We start from the raw sequence: 21,767 nt of genomic DNA, 5'->3' as shown, positions 1-21,767 counted from the left end.
GCCAGCCTGGGCAGGTAGGAGAAAAAGGCCAGGGTCATTTGGGTCCATATTACTCTGTCTGGACTTTCCTGCTGGTAAAGACAGAGGACTGTGGTCTGTGCTGTGGGTAGCCTGTGAGCTGTGTCTGTTTGTCCTGGTTGCCAACCAGTCTTGTGGGAAGAGGAGTTACCTCGTTATGGCACTAGATGGCATCCATCCAACAGGTTGGGAAGTCGTGTGCAGTTCCCTAACCCCTGTCCCTTCAGAAAAAAGATGTTTTTGAGAAAAAGTTCAAAGAGGTCAGATAGAATATTCTTATCAAACAGGCACTGTCTTTGCCAGCAGGCAACTTGGAAGATAGTCTGCAAAGTGCATTATAGACTAGCTTTACAGCCCCACACAGGATCAGAGCTATCACGTGAGCAATTTTCCTCCTCTTGGTCACTTCATCCCTCTCTCTGCTGCCCCAAAGAGATGAACACATGGACGCCAGAGTTCACATCATTATATGAGTCCATCTGGCGGGAGGTGGCGTCTATGTTCATTACGGGCGTTTTACTTCTGACACTTAGAGTCTTGCCACTTTTTTTAAGATTTCCATTAAGTGACGCTCACCTGTTTTTCTCCAACTGTTCAGAATTCACTCACTTGGGTAAGTTAACCAGGTTAAGCTCCTCTGGTTCAACTTATGGGGGGGGGGGAATCCCTAAATGGAAACATGGTGTTCCTGTCTCTTGCTGACCAGCGTTTCATCCAGTCAGGACATCTTCTGCTGGGACTCCAGTTCAGGAGGCTGGAAAGAACTTGCAAGCGGCTGCCGGGAGCTGGACAGGGAGGGGAGGGTGAGAAGGGCCAAGCAGAGCCTCTCAGAGACACAGTGCTGAGCCTACTAGAGAAAAGGAACTCACTTAGAGGGTTAGGGTCAGATATGGCACCTGACCAAGTAGCTGTGGTCAGGTGACTGGTCAGAAGACCTGGGTATCCTGGCTCTGCCATTTACTTGCTGTGTGGCCTTGGGCAAGCCGCCTAACCTCTCTGAAACTCAGTGTTGCAGCTGTCAAGTGGAGAAATCATCATACCCCCACAGGGTTATCGTGAGGATGAATGAAATAGGATGCCAGGTGAAAAGATTTTATATATATGAGGTGTGGTGAGAAAGGACACACACGTTAGTTGGCAGTCGTGGATCATGGGTTCTGACAAAGGATCTGCCAGGTGGACTGAGCAACCTTTGCTCACAACCAGTAGGGGCAATCCAGAGGCGTGCACATTTTTGAATTTTTAGGATGTTCTTTGGCTGTTGTGTAACAGGAACTCGAGGTGCTGAGTGAGGTTTTGCTTCAGGCCCTGGGTCAGGAGCTGCTATCTCCTGGGCTGGGCAGCTGTCTTTCTGGAAGTCTTGGCATAAACAGGGCCCAGAGGAGACTCTGCCTTTGTGGCTGGGCTCAGCCCAACCTGGACAAACTTAAAGCCGTAGCAAGAATTGTCCCCCTCCCAAAGCTGCCCACCTCAGCACTGGCTAGGGGCCCATCCTCCCTGCCACGGGTCCTCAGCAGCTGGAACCCAAGCTGGTCCCACCCTGGTCCTGTGCACAGAGCGGGGCTTCGGGGGGTGGAACCCACTGACCGCTTTGCCTTTTCTCCTGGGCGGCCTCTGTCCAGGAAGTCCCAGGAGCACAGCTGACTTGGGGGAGGTCTGGGAAAAATCTCCTTGCTTTTTGGGGGGGCCGGGGCGGGGGATGAGTCGTCACAGATGAGAAACTTTGGAGATCTGGTAGATGGCTCTAGACTGGGGCAGACGCTCTTGGGGCGGCGTCCAGAGGGTTTGTGCAAACATTTTCTCGCCGTAGGAAGAGGAATGCAAGAGGAGGCCGCCTGTGGTACATCTTGGACCGTTCAAGCAATGTGCCAGCACTTGTGACCGCACGGCGAGGAAGATGAGGCCGGAACCGAGGCGGGCAGGGCCCAGGAGTAGGAGAGTGGGACCCCTGCCCGGAGCCCACACAGTGCCCGCGGGCATCCCTGCCACCCGGGGGGCCAGGCCTCCCCCCTCCCCCGGGAAGCGGGCTCTCTGGACCCCCGCGAGGCCCTTCCTGGCCCTGCTGCTTCTGGTTTCCATCAAGCAAGTAAGAGCCGTTTGTATTGTTATTGTTACTGTTATTATTATCAGTTGTATGTATTTTCTGACCGTAGAAGCACTTCAGGCCTCTTGTAGGCAATTTGGAAAACGTAAAACAGTATTGAGACATAACGATCCCCCGTAATCCAAGCATTCAGAGGTAATCACTGTTCACATTTTGGCATATGTTCCTCAAATCCTTTTTCTATGCATTTTATTTTTACACAGATGGAATTAGGATGCAGACAACATTTTGTATCCTGGTCTCGCCTTTACATCATATCATAAGCATTTTCCCATGTCAGCGTGAACTCTGCAAAGAGCATTTAGAATTCCTGCATGTTTCCTCCTGTCCACTTTCATCGTTCTTTCAGGTTTGAGTTATTTAAATTGAACGGGTGGATTTTTTTTTTCCCTTCCTTCCTTCCTTCCTTCCTTCATTTCTTCCTTCCTATTATAAAAATACAGAATGCTCATTTTTTACAAAAAGGAACTTACCAAATCCAGAAAAGCATAAATACAAACTACACACCACTGTAATCCCACCACCCAGAGATCACCCCCATTCACATTTTTTGACTTATCCTTAAGACATTTTTCTACCATTTATTTACATATAGCTTTTTTTAAAACAAACATAGACTCATCCTATAAATATTTTCTTGCAATATGCTTTTTTTCTTAACAAAATACACTAATATCACAAACTAACACTTCCATGAAACGGTTACTATGCCCCAGGTCTGGTGCCAGGTCCGGGGCCCTTATTATCTCATTTCATGCACTCAGCAACCCTGGGGAGGGAGGTTCTCCTGTTAACCCCATTTTACAGATGAGAAAACTGAGTCTCAAGGAAGTTGAACTTTCTTCCTACATCAGAAAATGTAGCTCCGTGGCATGATGTTTAAGGTCTTCAGGGGTGTATCATAATGTATGTAACTATCTTCTTTAGTTGGGCGTTCTTGGTAGTTTGTTTTATTCTTATCCAAGGAGACGAGACCTTTGCCCCTTCCCTTTTCAAGGTTCCTTTTTTATACCGGGCCATGATGTGAAGGAAATTCTGTTCCACTCACCTGAGTAAGGAAGCGTCTTGAGAAATGCTTCTCTTCTTCCTTTGGTCCACGGGCAGAGTTAGGCTCTGTTTGCAACCTCGGAATTCTGAACGCCTACTGCTCCCATGGAGGGAGGGCTGGGTGCCGGCTCTCATAAGTGTTCACCTTATCAGACTTTCTTTGGTGCTGGTGCAGAACCAGACAGGCAGAAAACCCCTACCAAATTCTCTGTATCCAAGTCCTCCCAGAGGCTGGCTTCAAACCCTCACAAAGGGTAGATGTGAGCGCAGACCGTGGTTTCATGGGATTCTTGCCATGGTGGCTGCCTCTCGTGAGTGACCAGAACCTTCCTGAGGGGACGTGGCCTGGCCTGCCGCCTGCCCCGAGACTTACTTAGTGGCAGGGCCATTGTTGGGAGAGTTGATACAGGTCTCTCACCCTTGCTTCAATTCTCTACCTCATATTCAAACGGAGTATATTCAGCTAATTGCCTGGTTTTGTTCACCTCCTATCCACAACCATGTGTCAACTGTCTATTAGGTGCCAAGCTCTCCTGCAGCACTTGGCATTTTATCCTAAATCATCTTGCCCAAACTCCCACAATGAGCCTTTGAACCCATTTCACAGATGGGGAAGTTAAGATTCACAGGAGTTACACAATCACCTGCAATGGTATAGCTTGTGAGCAGTGGAGCCGTCGCACCTACCCCCATCTATTTGCAGTCCTGTGTTCTTTCATCCCCAGCATTCCTTGGAAGCTGTTGACATACGAATATTTCTATGTGACAACCGCAGAATCTGCAGTGCCTCAGGCCGGCTTATGACACTGACCAAGCCACACCTTGGTATTTTCATAATTGATAACGTGCCTGTGAGCAGTGTCCCCTCCCCGCCTCTGCCACCCCATCTGTTTTCAGAACCTCTTACCCTCCGTCTGTCCTGTGGTGTGTGTATGTAATCCTGAAGACCCTCCTCTTGGTTACCCATCTTAAAACCCATCTTCTTTCTCCAGATGTTTATGTTACAAGGCTTTGCATAGATCGCCACGATGAGTTTTGCTCATCAACGCTGGCCCTGCATGGATATAAATGACCGCAATGTGCTTTTGCCTGGAAGTCTTCATAAAATTCACTTAATGAGGAATTCTCAGGGATCGTTTAGTTTCTAAATTCGAGCTGGGAAACGGTGCTATCTTCTCACTTCTCCTACCCCTCCCCACAACTCAGTTAATTAGCAGTTGCTTTGGCATCAAAAAATATAAACTCTCTAAGGCTCTTTAAGAAGTGAATGTGTGGCACTTTCATACTTTGCTGATGAGAGTGTAAAAAGGTGAATATTTTTAAATAAAAATTATTTTTTTGGCTAGGATAGATAGTTTGGCAGTACATTGTCAAAACCTTTTAAGAATGTATAGTCTATGACCCAGAAATTCCAATTCAAAGAATTTTTCCTAAGAAAACAAAGATGTGCTCAAATTTTTAGCTGAGACTATTTTCATGACAGCATCGTTTATATTACCAAACATCTAAAACAATGTAGATGTTCAATGCTAGAGGATTTAAAAAATAAATGATATCACATTCATCCACAGAAAATCATGGAGCTCTTAAAATGGTGTTTTAGAAGTGTAGTTCTTGAAATGGAAATATAGTCATAATATATCTTCAAGTGGGAAAAAAGGCTACAAAACAGTATGATTTCCTTTTGGGTTAAAATGAAGAAGAAAAGAAAGAAGAAAGAAAAAGGACGTATGTGAGTGCAGAGAGAAGAGTCTGGAAGGAGATGGTTATTTCTGACGAAAAGGATTAAGATTCCATCTTCTCCCCGTTTTGCTTGTCTGTTCATTTTTATTTTATTTACAGTGAAGTCTGTTCCTTCAGTAACAAAGAACAGTAGAAGTTTTATTTAAACCAAGTCAGCAGCGGCTTTTCCCTCCTTTTCCTTACTCCCTTCTCAGCCAACTGTGTTGTGATGCTGGCTGCCCATGCAAGGAAAAGGGGAATCACTATCAAGCTGAACTTTTCCAGTTAGAAAACATCCACCCATCATTACTTTATTTGGGTTTGGCTGTGATTGAACTTGGATTTGCCTCCTGTGTTTTTGGTGTCGTTAGGACAAATACCTGGGAAGACAGTCTGAGTCTGTCCAGCTCTTCTAGACTGACCAGATTCAGTGCTTCTTAGGTTTTATTTTTTTCTTCTGACCATGGCTGTTAGTCGTGGCAAAGAGCAGGGGGATAGGAGAATGTTAGCCCAGGGACAGCTCACATCTACAATTGATTTTATTATCTCTTCCTCTGCCGGGTCCTGGTGGATATAAACAGCACTTTATCCAAGAAAGCGTCTTTCTTTGGTGGCGTGGAGGAACGTGGAAGCTGATGATTTTGTTATCAACTTCTCTGCGGAATTTGTAAAAATAATATAGTCAGTTATGGTCCCATTAGGATGTGTATTTCTTTAAACAATGTGGTCTTTTGTTCCATTGTGCCTCTTGGGCCATAACTGAGAGATTAAAAACTCACTGGAAACTGAAACCAAGGGGTAAATGCCAATCATTTCATCATCGTTACCATCCTGATGACTACTTATTGGCTAATCCCATGGTTCCCAGGTTGTGTGCTAAGGTGCCCCAGGGCACCGCTGTGAACTCGCAGGGGTGCTGTTAGATATTTTAATTTTTTGAGGGAAGCAGCACTTCATTATTATTATCCATTCCTTCGGATGACGTTGTATCTTCGCAAAGCTGGGCTTCTTTGCAGTTGCTGTGATAAAAAGCAAGCACTGCGCAAAAATCAGTGTGGGACAGGAGCACAGGTGGTGATGGCCAATCTGCTTCTCAGGTCTGAGACGTCTTACAATCCCCCGCAGGCACTAAGTTTGTTCGGGTCTACCTACTTAATGAGTGGAACTTTAGATATTTCTTTTGGCCTGGGGATGCTGTGGAAAAATTATTGAGACACGAAAGGCACTGAGAGCTGAGAAAGTTTGGACACCTCTTGTCCGAGGATGGCCATACTAGCTCTTTTTCAGAAAGTTGGCTATGTGATTCTCTGGAAAGATTGCAAAGCAACTACTCACAGACCCTAATGTGAATGCCATGGGATCGGGCAGGGGGGCGTGCTGGGCAGAGGAGGGAGGGGGTAGATTGGACTAATTACTCAGGAGGTGAAAACTAGCTACCTGTGGGGCTCATAGATGGTTTTTGTTTGTTTGTTTCGTTCTGTGTGTGTGTGTGTGTGTGTCTGAATGCCTTTTGGTGGACTGTCTCCCCAATTTACAATAGCCCCACCATCACCTGTCCCACCTCATTCTTTCAGGTTACCTACCTGGCCCAGAAAAGCACTGAGTTTGTTACTCCTTGTGAGAGGAGACAAAGCCACAAAGCTCACTGATTTGCTGGGTGATCTTAGCACAGATCACATGTTTAACCCCTGCTGGATTCATCCCAGCCCCCTCCTCGCCCCATCTCTGAGCCTCTGTTTCTTTAGCTAGAAAATATGGGAGAAAGAGGACAGTAGCCCCTGTGCTAAGGGTTGGTGTTCAGAGATGAAGGGCTAGCTCGGCCCTCCAAGAACATACGCGTAGTGAGCGAGATGAACGTGTGACCCGCCGATGACAGTACAAAGTGATGGGTTGTGTGTGGGCTCCCGGGGCACCGCAGAGGGTTACTAGCTCCAGGCTTCAGTGAGAGACGTGGCCCAATGGGCCCAGCGGCCACGAGCTTGAGTTGAGCATTGACACGTGAACTGGGAGTGAGCCAGGAGAAGCGAGTGTGGAAGGGAGGTGCCGACGGGAAGGGCAACGATCCCAAGTCATGGGAGAGCAGGATGGGGGTTGAGAGACTTGGGGTGGGTGTGGCTGAGAAGTTCATTCCTGAGTCAAGGGGTCCTGAGGGGAAGACTAGGCAGGGGACCCCCTGTTCTCAGGTCGGCCCTGGGGACCTGTCCCCCTGGAACAGCATGGAGGGGGGATGTGGCACCAGTGAGGAGGTGAAGGGAACGGGAGGCCGGCTTGGACAGGAGAGGAACGCAGGAGGACAGACTCGGGTGCATAGGTGGATATGGGAGTGGGGGGGAGGGGAGAGGTGGGGGACGCCCCCTGGCCTCTGGTTTGTGGCTGAGAGGACGATGGTGCCAGCACTGAGCCACTAGAGGAGGGGTCTGTTTGGAAGCAGAGGAAGACAGGGTGAGACGGTCACTTGACTTAGGCCAGCTGCTCATATAATCGCCGTATCTTTAGCAGACGCTGAGTCCTTTAGGGCAGAGACTGTGTCTTGCCCATCTTTGCACCCCCTTAATTCCTTCCTAATGGAAAGCCTGGCACACAGTAAGTTCTCAATTCAAATGAGTAAGTTGAAGAAGGGAAAGACCCTTTAAAACCAAAACAAATGGTTCAGCTACACAATTACAAGTTGTTAGACAACCCAGTTATCTGGAAAGCCCTGCAAAATGCATGCTGTATATCCAAGGTTCTACGGGATGTTGGAAAGAAAAAAGATCCCGAAACCGCGGTGCCGTAGCAGAGCATCTGCGACCCAATGTCTTCAACTCTGGGCCCACAGCCACCTGGGCGGGACAGCACAGGCCCTGCAATTGTTCTGGCTCTTCTCTGACCCCCGTTGAGCCCTCTTAGTGTGCTGCTCCTCTCTTTGAGATGCACAGGGTCTTAGAAGCATGCAGCCATTCTTCTGGTTGGTTGTGAAACGTCAGGATGGGCACATTGCGTCCTCTTGAAATGTCAAGCTCATGGAAGATTCTGAAAAAAATCTTTTGTGTTTGTTTCAAACCCAATATGATTAGATTATGGAGTGCATGTGAAGTGTGTATGTATCTTGAAGGTAGGACATAAGTTACCAAAGAAATTGTTTCGAGGTGCAGGCCATTATGGACTCATCAGTGGGAAGGTTTGAGAATCGTGGTGTGAGATGATAACAAGGCCACCTCTGTGCTTGCTGCTAACTGGGGGTCTCCATGGTTTTCTCTGCTCAGGTTACGGGATCTCTCCTCGAGGAGACAACTCGGAAGTGGGCTCAGTACAAAGAGAAGTGTCTGAGAGACTTACTCAAGGAAACTTCTGGTAAGTACATGTATCAGTTATCTATGGCTGTATAACAAATAGCCCCAAAGCTTAGTGGCTTAAAACGGTAATAACAATGATTTATTATCTCTCACAGTTTCTGTGGGTCAGGAATTCAGACAGAGCACACTGAAGATGGCTTGTGTCTGCTCTACAATATCTGGAGTTTAGCTGGGAGACTCAAAGGCCAGGGGTTGGATTCATCTGAAGCCTGGTCCACACCCATGTGTGCTGGTGGATGCTGGGAACCAAGCTGGGGCTGTTGGCCGGAACACTTCCATGTGGTCTCTCCATATGGCCTGGGCTTCCTCACAGCACGGTGGCTGGGTTGCAAGGACAAGCATGACCAGAGGCCACGTTGCCTTTTGTGACCTTGCCTTGGAAGTCACTTCTGCCATGTTCAGTTGGGTCAGACAGTTAGAAAGGCTGCCTGCCTCCATTGTAAAAGAGCATGTGAGATGGGATATATATGCGTGTGGCCATCTTTGATAAAAGCCGTCTGTCACAGCACGCTGACCACCTAATCACATGACATGAGCCGCTGTTGTAGATTAACCCAGGAATCTACTGTGTGTTGAGGGGTGTGTCCTTCCGTCTCCCGTGGTGTTAACACTTCTCTTACCCCGGTCTACATTAGGTTTAGAGCATTCTAGCTAATATGTTAATAGTTTGGTCAGCCCACAACCTCTCCTGCCTACATGCTGACTCTTTGGGTACATGCAAATTCTTTTTTTTTTTTTTTTTTGAAGAAAAGAAAGGAATAAGGAGCCTTGGCCCACTGCCTCTGAGACTGGGGACTGTGGGTGAAAGCTACCTCCTCCTTGTTCTCCTGGCTTCTTTCAGATCATGTCATTCAGGGACCTGGAGGTTGACAGGACACTATAAACTCTCTCTGCGTTTTCCTGACCTGAAGGCAGTCCCAGCCTCCAAGCTATGCCCCCCTCCCTCCTTCAGCCAGGTGGGCGGCCACCAAGGCTTGATTCATGGCAGGAACCACTCCCACCTAGAGGAATATTGCTTTCTGAGGTCAAAGTAGGGCAGGTCCTCCTGATCAGGTGCCGCGCTTTGGGCAGCTCAGCCAGGTGAGCGCCCACACACTGGGTGCTGACACCTGGCCACCAGGTCCATAGGGTGCCCCGAGCCAGCCCGGAACCCAGCAGATCTGCATTTGCAGGGTCCCGATACCAGCAACCTGGCTCTTCACCTGAGTGGCCGCCGAGTTCTAGCTTAATAGGGAGCCAATGGTAGGAAATGATGCTTGGTAACCAGGAGTGAGGAGCTTGCAATGCGGATGTTTGGGGTCCAGCCTGAAACCCCTCATTTGACTCTGGGGGCCCATAAGGGTGGGGCTAATGTTTGTAGTATCTCATTGCCAAGTGCCAGGATGTAAATCACACCCTGAGCTTGAGGTGCCCAAATATGTCATAATGATCATTGGATTAATCTTCAAACAGAGAAATCCGACCAGGTAGTGCTTGCGTCAGGTACACATGACCAAGAACCTGGATCCTGCAAATCCCCTTATATCCACTGGTCATTTTGCACATTTCATATTAAGGGTGTTCCGGGATCTAACTGGTGAAGGTTTGACAATTATTTAGTTAATTATGGGACAGAAGATGCTGGCTGAACATCCAAGTGTCCTCCTGACCCTGAGTTTCTGTGAGAGTTCAGCTCATGTAAAGTAAACCAAAATCAGTGTGACGTGCACATTGACATAAAAGACTGGACCACCGCCAGGGGTCAAGTTGGGTAGACAGAGCCCCAGTGTGGGGCTGCATGAAGCATTCCCGTCCTCTCCACGTGGTTCCTCATCTTTGACCTGTCTGGAGAGTGCGACGCCCCTTGCTGGTCCCTGTGCAGCCTACACCAGCTTCTGATGCCAGGGAGGTGGGTTCTGGGCTCCATCAGTTTATTTTGTCCTCTTCTTTCCGCAGGCACAGTTTGTAACGGGACCTTTGATCAGTATGTGTGCTGGCCTCATTCCACTGCAGGAAATGTCTCTGTTCCCTGCCCTTCATACTTACCTTGGTGGCGCAAAGGTAATAAGTCTTATTTTACCAATTTCTAACATTTCCTTTATGGCCGGTCCGTCCTGGGCAGCCCAGCCAAGGGGTGGTTAGAAGGCTCCAACCAGGTTCTTTTCTCCAGCCCGCTTCTCCCACGAAAGGTCTCCTTCTAAGCTGTCAGTAACACATCTTCCTTTTCCTCTCTGCTTCTTCTCTTTTCTTCCTGCAAGTCTTCTGTGTCTGGAGGTTCTGTTTATATCAGAGTCCTCTTTTCTTTGAAGAGCTGAGAGTCCAAGTCTGGCTACCACAGACTTTGCTGCAGTGAGAGTAAGAGTTATCACCGTCATGGAGAGGAGAAAGAGATGTGGGGCAAGACGGGGATGCTCACATCCATGCAGTTCTTGCTTCCCAGATGGAGAGGAAGGCCATCAAGACTACCCCTGCAGGGGCTTCCCTGGTGGCGCAGTGGTTGAGAGTCCGCCTGCCGATGCAGGGGACGTGGGTTCGTGCCCCGGTCCGGGAGGATCCCACATGCCGCGGAGCGGCTGGGCCCGTGAGCCATGGCCACTGAGCCTGTGTGTCGGGAGAGCCCACAACAGTGAGAGGCCCGCGAACCGCAAAAAAAAAAAAAAAAAGACTACCCTTGCAATAGCGTTGGGAGGAATTGGTGCTTTTCAGCCTCATGGGACTTGGATGGAGAATTTTACCCTTAGCTTGCCCTGAAGTGACCATGACTTAGAACCCACCTCCACCTGCCCCAGCAGCCCAGCCTCCTGGTTGGGAGTGAAACCAGGGTGGGGAGTGAAACAATTCAAATCTAAGAACGGGCCGCTATTCTCAAGGAACATCAGTGATTACAAAGTTCCAGGCCGAACAAAATGAGAATGGCTTTCTTGCTTTCTTTCTTTCTTTTTGGCCACACCGCGCGGCTTGCAGGATCTTAGTTCCCCGACCAGGGATCAAACCCAGGGCCTCAGCAATGAGAGCATGGAGTCCTAACCACTGGACCGCCAGGGAATTCCCGAGACTGGGTTTCTGAGAAGCCAAGATGGTGATATTTTGTACTTAACTTCAGCCCAAGAAATCATCACATCAGTTAAAATTTGGTTTCAATATTTTGATGCCTCCAGTACAAAGAGAGAGAATTTCGAAGGAAGATGCATTTCTGGATGGGAGCAGTAGTGGCGTATTCTATGGAACTGTCATCTGGGGGAAATTCAGTGGGAATCAGCCCAGAAGGCCTGAGGATGTGAAGCTGAAGGGAAGATACTGGAGAGTTTGCTGGACCAGCGGGGTCAGTTCAGTGGGGAGGAAAGAGCTTGCTCAAGTCAGGAGCCCTAAGGGAGGACTTTATACTCTGAGACTCTGGGAAAGTTCCCAGCGCCCTCTAAGCTGTGGTTTCCTTGTAAAGTGAAGTGAATAACAGCCGATTCTTAAGGGCATTTTGAGGCATGAATGGGAAGGCACACACTGGGTCCACCACACAGTAGGTGCTTCGTAAGTGGGAGCTGAGGCCGAGCCCCACTAAGGTCACACTCCTTGGATTCCTTCAGGGCTTTAAGGACCCGAAAGTCTGCGACGCCTTGAGCGCACATGGAACGGATCAGCATCGCCCAGCTCTACGGTCTACCTGTTCCTTCCCAAGAGCTAAAAACACAGGTCGATTCCACTTTAAGAGAAAAAGTGATCAAAAACCCAAACTTACAAAGAAGTTGAGTTAAAGGCCTTTTAAAAAAAATTTGGGTCCTGGGCTGCTGAAATGTACTCAAGGGAGTGTGAGTCCCAAAAGGTAGGAAGTTACTCTTCCCCTCGACACTGTGTGCATCGAATGTTTAGAATCCAAGTGGGGCGCCTGACGTCAAAGGAGGACGTGGCACCAGTGGAGGGGTTTGGAGAAGAAAAGATGGAGCAGAGCTCCTGTGGATGAGATTAGAGGAGCAGGAGCATTCGAATATGAGGAGGGAGGGGGTGTACAGGCACAGAGGACTGACCACGAGGCTGGGGCCTGATCGCGAAGCCAACCGTGCTTCACGCTCCAGGCTTTAAACTCCCCTCTGTAGATAAAGATTACGTGGAGCCAGAGAAGGCGTTAAGGCATGAGAAGGACGTCGTAGGGTTTGTGGTTTGGGGAGATGACGTTGGTAGCCTGTGGTCGATGAACTGAGGGATGGAGGGGGATCGGGGAGGTGAGTCCGGAAGCTCCTGCAGTGGTCCAGAAAAAGAGAGGCTATGAGGATGTGTATACAGGCAGAGGCAAGAGCTTGGGAAGAAGAAGAAAGAGTAAAGAAAAATATTGGAGGTAGAATCGTCAAGACTTGTCATCAGAAGCAGGAATGGAGGGACAGAGAGGGGTAAGGCCCTGCCCAAGGCCACAGAGCTCATAGGTGGCAGAGCTGGCTTGGTCCAGCGCCCTCTCTTCTTCATGGCACGGCCTCCTGGGCATCAGGAAGCCCCAGGTCTGCGTCTCCCAGCTGGGCCACACCTTGGGGGGCTGTCACATCTCTGAGTCACCAGGGACCGTTCCAGCTCCAGGGACTTTGGGTAAACACAGCAGACATTAACAGAACATGGTTTGTTATGAGATGGATGTAGAGGCTTCCGTGTTTTTCTTTCCATCCTAAATAAACAGCAAGGATGCTGTGAGCCCCCAGAAGGGGAAGTGAAAACTCCTTTTCCCTGGGATTTTCCACAGCTTTGCGGTGAGGATGAGGGCCTTCCCACGTGCTCGGGGAACGGGCTGCGTGTTCTGACCTTTCCCCCAGAGCTGTGTTTACTTTCAGAGCACTCAGGAAGGGCCTACAGATACTGCCTTTCTCAGGGCACTTGGCAGACGCTGGAGAACTCCACAGATATTTGGCAGGACAACTCCGAATGCGCTGAGGACCACAGCTTCAAACAAAAAGTGAGTCAGCTGGGCTCGGTGAGGACGGGCCCTGGGGCCCGAACCAGCCTCTGCCGGGGTCCCCGCAATGGGGGCCGCACAAAGGGCCTGCTTCCAGTGCACCTGCCCCAGACTCACCTGGGAAGGTCCTCCGTCACCCAAAACAGCAACCCGGACGGCAGCCACAGCATCCCTTCTGCTGCTGGGATGCGACGTGAACCTCCCAGGGAAGGCGCCCCAGCCTCTGTGCTTGCCGTTCCATCCGCCTGGAACACTTTCCCCAGCTCTTCTGTGGCGCCTCCTTCCCATTAGTCACGTTTCAAGCTCAATGTCTCCTTCCAGGTGAAGTCTTCCAAGGCCACCCCATGGAGAACGGTCTCCATGGTCACTTTCTACCACTCCCCCCAGCCTTTACAGCACCTGTCACTCTCTGAAATTCTCTGGCATCCGCCCCCTCCTAGAATGTAGACTTGGTGGTGGCAGGAGACAGTGTGTGCTGAGGGACACACACCTAGCAGCCGGGGTACAAGCTCAAGGCCAAGGGCCTGGCAGCCCGACTCACGTCCAGAGTCTTTGCTCCCTCGTTCCTTATACCCCACCCTTCACTGCTCTGTGCCTCTGCTTCCCCGTCCATCCCCAGCAGAGTGTATTTATTGCATGTACCGTGTGAGGGTTGAAAGAGTTGATAGACATACAGTTCTCTGGAGAGAGCCTGACCCCTCGTCACCACGACGTAAATAAGAGTGCTGGCTCCGTCACCAGGATCCAGCCCATTCGCTGGGCAGTAAATCGTCATATCGTGTCTGTGGTTCCTTCCCAGTGGGAACTGGCCCATCCTCGCCTCTCTTGTCTATCACATCTTCCCATCAGGCATGAAGAACCTTCCATCAGATCCTCTACCTCCTCAGGGAATTTTTTCTCAACCTCTTTTTAACTTTATTCCTTGAGTTGGCAGAAGTCCGTGTTCCCTAGACCCTGTGACAGGTCACACCTCTTAAAGGTATTAAAATCATACCTGTGGTTGGGATGGATTCAGCTTATCTCAAGGATGTGTCTTGACGTTTCTCACAGCGCCAAACTCATGCTAACTGCATGCCGTGAACTGGGCACTTTGTTTATATTTCTTATCTTCCCTCCTGGATGAAGCTGCTTGAGAACAATGACAAAGTCAGAGTTATATCAGAATGCATGCCACCCCCTGGCCCAGTGCTGCTAAAAGTGCACAAAAGCCTTTACATACAGTGGGCACCTAGGAAATATTGAATGAACGGTTTCACAGATTCTGAGTCAGTGGGCGTGTGGTGGGGGTCTAGGTGTCAGTACTGGTGGGAAAGCTCCCCAGGTGACTCTGAAGGGACTGGAAACAGAGGTGGTGACAACGAATTCACCAGCAGGTGTGAGGCGCCTGCTGCTTGCTCTGGGCTGAGGTCTGCCGACAGGGACAGCAAAGCAAGATGGGAAAACTGCACTTTCCAAGACAGGAAGTAAAGTTTTCTCTTTTTAGAGCAGTGAGGACACGGGCATTGCCTCCCCCTCTCTGCAAATGGCCATATTTCCAAGAAATCAAATACTTAAAAAAAAAGTTTCTGGCCATGTTTACCTGTGTTTCTAGTAGAGGGCTGAATTTTTGCCCAAAAAAGGCTAGTGTTAGTAAATCTGTGCCCTTTGGAGTTTTGGCAAACAAGGTATGTTATGTTCTTCCAACTGACAACTCACTGGGGGTCCTTATGCATGTTAACTGGTGCCTTTTTAAGGAGATTGTGTATGTGTGTGTGTGTGTGGGGGGGTGTGTGGGTGTGTCTCTGTCTTTCAAAATTGTACACACTATGTCTTTTCCGTCTTCACTGTGCGCTCATGCACTGTGGCCGTAACTTCTGCAGTTTAAAGTGTGACAGCAAGAGTAGCACGATTCTCTAAAATTTCACTGATAGCAGATTGGTTCTTACTGTAGATCTTAGCAACCTCAGCATATGATTTTTTTTTCTTTCCTTATTAACTCGAGAGCTTTCATCTTTTCACTTAAAGGAAGCACTTTGTGGCTTCTCTTTGGCACATCCGAACTGCCAGCATCACTACTCTTTGGGGCCATTATTAAGTAAAATAAGGGTCACTTGAACACAAGCACTGCTGTACCAAGAAAGTCTAGCTAATAACCAAGAGGGGTACTAAGTGACTAACGGGCAGGATATGCTGGACAGAGGGATGATTCGTGGCTCAGGAAGGACAGAGCAGGGCGGTGTGAGATTTCACCACGCTACTCAGGATGGCGCACAATTTAAAATTCATGAATTGTTCATTTTTGAAATTTTCCCTTTAATATTTTTGGATCGAAGGTTGACAGCAGGTAACTGAAACCACAGAGAGCAAAACCGCAGATAATGGGAAATGACTGTAAAAGAAAAAGTTGATAAATTGGACTTTATCAAAATTAAAAACTTATGCTCTTTTAAAGGCACTGTTAAAAAAATTAAAAGGCAAGCCACAAAATGAGAGAAAATACTGGCAAAACATGTATCTAACAGATTTATATCTAGAATATATAAAGAAGATTTACACTTCAAAATTAAGACCAACAATCCAATTTAAAAGACGGCCAAGGGCTTCCCTGGTGGCGCAGTGGTTGAGAGTCCGCCTGCCGATGCAGGGGACACGGGTTCGTGCCCCGATCCGGGAAGATCCCACATGCCGCGGAGCAGCTGGGCCCGTGAGCCATGGCTGCTGAGCCTGCGCGTCCGGAGCCTGTGCTCCACAACGGGAGAGGCTGCAACAGTGAGAGGCCCGCATACCGCAAAAAAAAAAAAAAAAAAAAAAAGACGGCCGAATATTTGAACAGATACTGTACTAAACAAAATGTACAGACGGCAAATAAGCACGCGGAGTGATTCTCAAATCATTAATCATCAGAGAAGTGCAAATAAAGCCACCATAAGATACTGCTACACACCCATTAGAATGATTAAAATTTAAAAGACTGATTGTAGGAAATGGTCGTAGACCCTCAAGCAGCTGGCCCTCTGGTGGGAATGTCAATTGATACAACTTATTTAGAAAACAGTTTAGCAGTTTCTTGAGAAGTTAAAACGTACACCATGCTACCGCATCATTCTATTTCTAGCTATTTATCTGAGAGAAGTGAAAACCCATGTCCACATAAAAACTTGTACAGAAATTCTCAGAGCAACTTTATGTGTGAGAGCCAAACTCTGAAAACAGTCCGAATGTCCATCAGTGGGTGAGTGCATAAATAAATTGTGGTGTATTCACAATGGAATACTACTCAGCAATAAAAAAGGAGTAAACTATGAATTTTTTTTTTTTTTGCGGTACACGGGCCTCTCACTGCTGTGGCCTCTCCCGTTGCGGAGCACAGGCTCCGGACGCGCAGGCTCAGTGGCCATGGCTCACGGGCCCAGCCGCTCTGCGGCATGCGGGATCCCCCCGGACCGGGGCACGAACCCATGTCCCCTGCATTGGCAGGCGGACTGTCAACCACTGCGCCACCAGGGAAGCCCCAAACTATTAAATTTTTTAAAATTTTAGATTTACTCTGTATTGAGTTAATATTGGTCTACAACATTATTTAAGTTTCATGTAGACAACATTCTATTGCTACTTCTGTATACCCTACAGTGTGCTCGCTACCAAAAATTTACTTTCCATCCGCTGCCATATAGTTGATCCCCTTTACTCTTTTCACCACCCCCTGCCCCTCCCCCTCTGGTAACCACTACACTGTATATACGTGTTTCTTTTTGTTTGGTTTGATCATTTATTTTGTTTTTTGTTTTTGTTCATTTTTTTATATTCCACGTATGAGTGAAATCATACAGTATTTGTCTGTCTCTGTCTGACTTATTTCACTCACCATAATACCCTCAAGGTTCCTCCATGTTTTTGCAAATGGCAAGATTTCATCTTCTTTATGGCCGAGTAGTATCCTTGTATATATTTACCATACCTTCTTTAGCCACTCAACTGTTGCTGGGCACTTAGGGTGTTTCCATGCTGTTGTAAGTAATGAACATAAGAGTGTATATATCTTTTTGAATTAGTGTTTTTGTATTCTTTGGATAAATATCAAGAAGTGGGATAGCTGGATCAAATGGTAGCTCTAGTCTTAATTTTTGGAAGGAATCTCCATACTGTTTTCCATAGTGGCTGCACCAGTTTGCATTCCCATCGACAGTGTAGGAGGGCTTGCTTTTCTCCACATTCTCACCAACACTTGTTATTTCTTGCCTTTTTGATAATAGCCAAGGAATGAACTATTGGTACGTGCTATGACATGGATGAATCTCTAAATAATTATTCTGAGGGAAATAAGCCTGACAAAAAATAGAATACTTATAAGATTCCATTTATATAACATTTTAGAAAATGCAAACTACCCTCTAAAGGCAAGGGATAGTGAGAGGGGGTGAATTACGAACGGTCACAAGGAAACTTTCGGGAGGTGATGGAAATGTTCATGATCTTGAATGTGGTGATGAAATCACAGATATATTCCTGTCCAAATTCACCAAGGTTTATACTTTAAATATGTGCAGCTTATCGTACCCCAATTATACTTCAGTAAAGCTGATGAAAGAGTTATGCAGAGAAGTTTAGGCATAACCTAGCAGGTAATACGTATTTACTGTGGGTTCTTGTGCAAAAATTTATTCAGAAACATAATCTTGATGGCTATATGCACAGTGGATGGAGTGAGAAGATGGGATTTCCTTTGGAAAATCACACTTAATAACAGAATTGCCAGTAAACTAACCTCTGTTCGCAATCAGGGTATCCTGGGACTCAGGGAAAATATTCCAGTGTTTAAGTGGGTCTTTGTTAAAGAGATCATCTGTGAAAAGTTACTTTAGGAAGGAGACACATCCAGATGGAAACCCGGCCCTGTCTTCCAGAGACAGGGACCCCGATGCCCTAGGGACAGCACGCTTGGGGGCAAAGAACCTGTCCTCATTCCCAAGATGTCCTCTTGTCCTGGGCACAATGCTCTTATGATATCGTGAATCTCAGTGCATCACTGCTGGGCAGTGGGACCAGCCATGGAGGTGAGACCCCCAGTGGGCTCTTCACTCATGAAGGTTCCTCGAACTCTGAGATGTGCCAGAGAGCTGTGGTATAAACAGGTCTGCTAGGGTTCGGGGCATGGAGAGGGGGCTGGACACCGTGGCTGCCGGGCTTGGCGGTCACACCTGCTCTTTCTCTGCGTTCAGGTGGAGCACCGCGCCTTGCTGTCGACCTTGCAGCTGTTGTACACTGTGGGCTACTCCCTCTCCATCGTCTCCCTCTTCCTGGCTCTCACCCTCCTCTTGTTTCTGCGGTGAGTGGAACTTCTGCTGTCCCGTGTGCAGACAGGTACCCAGGCATGTGCTCGTTGGCTCCCTTTAGAAGGCAGGAGACTAGGCTGGATGATTTCAGGGCTCCTCAGAGCTGGACGGGATCCGAGAGAGTCTCCAGTCCATCCATCCCATTTTGTAGGCAAAGGAAAGGGATCTCAGAGATCCAGAGAAAGACACTGAGTCACGCCAGGTCGCAAAGCACAGCTAGGACTGGAATCTGGGACTCCTAACTGCTTTTGCCTCTTGGATTAGATGACCTCTGCCCAGCCCTGGTCTAAATTTCTAGTTACACCCATTACTACCACAGCCCCTTCCCACCACAACTCTACCAGATGCATTATTTTTATGGACGAGATTAAAAACCAAAGTAGTGAGCGGGAGAGCTGGGCTTTTAATCCGGGGCCCTCGGACTCCAATTAGCCGTCAATCATTGGAGAGCTTCATTGGTGCCAGGCACTGTTCTAAGCACGTGACGTGCATTAAGTCATTTAAGTCTCTTTCTAATCAGAATTAAGATGAATTCTAATCCTAGGAGATTAGCCTTATTATTACCCCATTTGATAAGCGAGTTAACTGCAATATGAAGAGATGACGTCACTCGCCTACCATCACACCGCTGGCAGGTGACGGAGCCAGGATCGCAACCGGGCGGTCCAGAGCCTGAGCGTTTTCACTCCCTTCTACCGTCTTTCAGAATCCAACACCTGAAGGCATTTTACTAAATCACGTTTTTAGAAACGGCCCAAGTGAGATATTTATAGACCCCCTAGGGAGCCCTCCAAGGCCGTCTCCTGGTCCTGGTCCGTTCAGGAACATAACGGAGTGTAATGTGGCAGAATGAGCGTTCCACGCAGATGCGGAGGCCTGGATGGGGACCCTGGAGACCTGGATGCTAATTCCAGAGCAGCTCCCACCTGGGCTCTGCGAGGCCCAGGGCTGGCCCCACCTGACCCCTCAATCCCATGATGCTCTTGAGGCCCTAGAGCAGAGAGTGGAGTCATGACCAGTTACCCCGCTGGGAGAACAATTACTGAACAAGGGGAGAGAATTCCACGGCCTGTGCCCACTGCTATCTGTGACCTCCTCCACTCACCTTCCCAAAGTCCCAGAACCAGGCCAGGAGAAAATAACTTCCTGGCCCTGGAGGAAGTAACTTTAGCAGAGCCTGGGTTGACCACGTGTCCATTTTGTCTCTGGCTTTGGGGATGCATAGATAGTAAAACACAAGGACCTGCTCAGATCTTTTTGGAAGCTAAAAAAGTAATGATAGCTCTAAAGCAAGGCAGGACTGGACGGACATAGGCTGCACAGGGGCATAGGCAGGGCTGTGAGAGCACAGTGCTGGAGAAGGGTCCTTTCGCTAGAGAGACCGAGGATGCGGAGTTTTACATCAGCCGGCACAGGAGGCTCCAGCTGGGTGAGGGAGGTCATGAGAGCTCTTAAGTGCCAGGTACTGTGTGAGCACTTTTCACCCATTAACTGGTTGAATCCTCCTGTAGCCCTTTGTGGTGAGTGCCCTTGTTCTTACAGGGAGTAGAGTCTCGAGAGCCATATACTGACCTCAGAGTTTCTGGGTCTAAATCTCAGCTCTGCCACTTACTGCTCTGGGACTTTGGACTTAAGCTTTCTGCCTCAGTTCCCCCGTTTGTAATGTCGGGAGCTGTGAGGAGTAAGGATACCCATAAGTACCCACAGGCAAGTAGCTTGGAACATAGCCTGTCATGTTGAGCATTCTATAGATGATAGCTGTGATTTTCTCCATCTTACGCATGAGGAAAATGAGGCACAGAGAGGAAAGATCCTTTAAGGCAGCTATCCAGCTCTGGAGACTACACTCGGAACCTGTGCCCCTCAGTGGCAGATACACAGGTTTCAGGCACACACCTGTTGGTCTGAGCCGTTCTTTTCTGAGGGAAGACACCCGGTTTTCTCCTTGCACAGAAAACTCCACTGCACACGCAACTATATCCACATGAACTTGTTTGCCTCTTTCATCCTGAGAGCCCTGGCTGTGCTGGTGAAAGACGTCATCTTCTACAACTCTTACTCTAAGAGGCCCGACAGTGAGAAACAGTGGATGTCCTACGTGTCAGAGGTATGTCCTTCCTTACCGTTGGCCTCGACCTGGTGGATCAATACTGGAACTGCAAGAAGGTGAGGCTGGGCAGAAGAGAGAGAGAAAGCGGTGTCAGTCTCTCTGGTTAGAGATGCATCACCTAACTTAAAAAAAATTCAACCTCCTGAGAATGGGGCAGGTAAAGGAAATCAGTAGCAGAAAATTTCACCGAGAGGCGCGTTATACGCAATGGGTGGAAAATCTCTTCACCTGTAGACAAAAGAAATGGACCAGATCAACCTTTTAAAATTATTACTGTGTTTCACAGCAGTAAAGCTTTTCTACATCTGTTGAGATGGTTTTTCCTTTATCCTGTTAATAATGAATGCAGTAACCTCTCAAACTACCTTGCACTGCTGGAAGAAATCCAGCTAGGTCCTCATATAGTAATCTCTCTCCCCTCCTGCTGGACTGTTTGCTTAACACTGTGTTTTGTTTAGCAGTTCCTCATCTACATTCAGGAGTAATTTTCTTTTCTTGTACAGGCATGCCCTGCAGATACTGTGGTTTGGTTCCGGACCACTATAGTGAAGCAAATATCGCAATAAGGCAACTCACATGAATGTTTCGGTTTCCCAGTGCATATAAAAGTTATGCGTACACTATACTGTAGTCTGTTAAGTGTGCAGTAGCGTTGTGTCTAAAAACATAATGCACATCCCTTAATTTAAAAATACTTCATTGCTAAAAAATGCTAACCATCATCTGACAACATGGGGTTGCCACAAACCTTCAGTTTGTAAAAAACACAGTATCTGAGCAGCCCAGTAAGGCAGAGTACAATACACGAGGTATGTTTGTACTGCCTTTATCAGCATAAAGTTTCTGCTGACTTCTCAAGACAAATGATCTCTTTCTCACTTCTCTGGAAGAATTTGTTTAAGATCGGTATTATTTCTTCCTTAAATGTTTGATAGATTACCCTAGTGAAGCCATTTGGGCCCAGAGTTTTCTTTATTGCAAGGCTTTTAATTATGGATTAATTAGGACTATTACATTCAGATTTTCTGTTTCTTCTGGTGTCAGCTGGAGTAATGTGTTTCTCTAGGAATTTGTCTACTTCATTTAGCTTTTCAAATTTATTGACATATTGTTTATATTCCTTTAAGATCTTTTTAAGGTCTGTTACATCTATCGTGGTATTCCTTTTTTCATTCCTGATACTGATTATTTGTACCCTCACTCGCTTTTC

The 21,767-nt window shown here is 47.8% G+C and overlaps 1 protein-coding gene across 1 annotated transcript in view; it reads left to right on the top strand.

Moving 5' to 3' along the window:
* Positions 1-1,731: 1,731 nt before the first annotated feature.
* GLP2R (glucagon like peptide 2 receptor) overlaps positions 1,732-21,767 on the top strand; it is a gene marked incomplete at both ends in the record, with an annotated part of 49,298 nt that continues 29,262 nt past the window's right edge. Inside the window, 8 exon segments of the mRNA XM_082679324.1 lie at positions 1,732-1,785; positions 1,787-1,825; positions 1,829-2,104; positions 8,137-8,224; positions 10,162-10,266; positions 13,014-13,135; positions 18,334-18,440; positions 20,401-20,554. Of these exon segments, the coding sequence (XP_082535450.1) occupies positions 1,732-1,785; positions 1,787-1,825; positions 1,829-2,104; positions 8,137-8,224; positions 10,162-10,266; positions 13,014-13,135; positions 18,334-18,440; positions 20,401-20,554 (945 nt within the window).

The sequence above is a fragment of the Grampus griseus genome (assembly GCF_964374135.1).
Source record: "Grampus griseus genome assembly, chromosome: 20".
Classification (NCBI taxonomy): Eukaryota; Metazoa; Chordata; class Mammalia; order Artiodactyla; family Delphinidae; genus Grampus; species Grampus griseus.
This window is presented reverse-complemented; position numbering and strand designations above follow the sequence as displayed.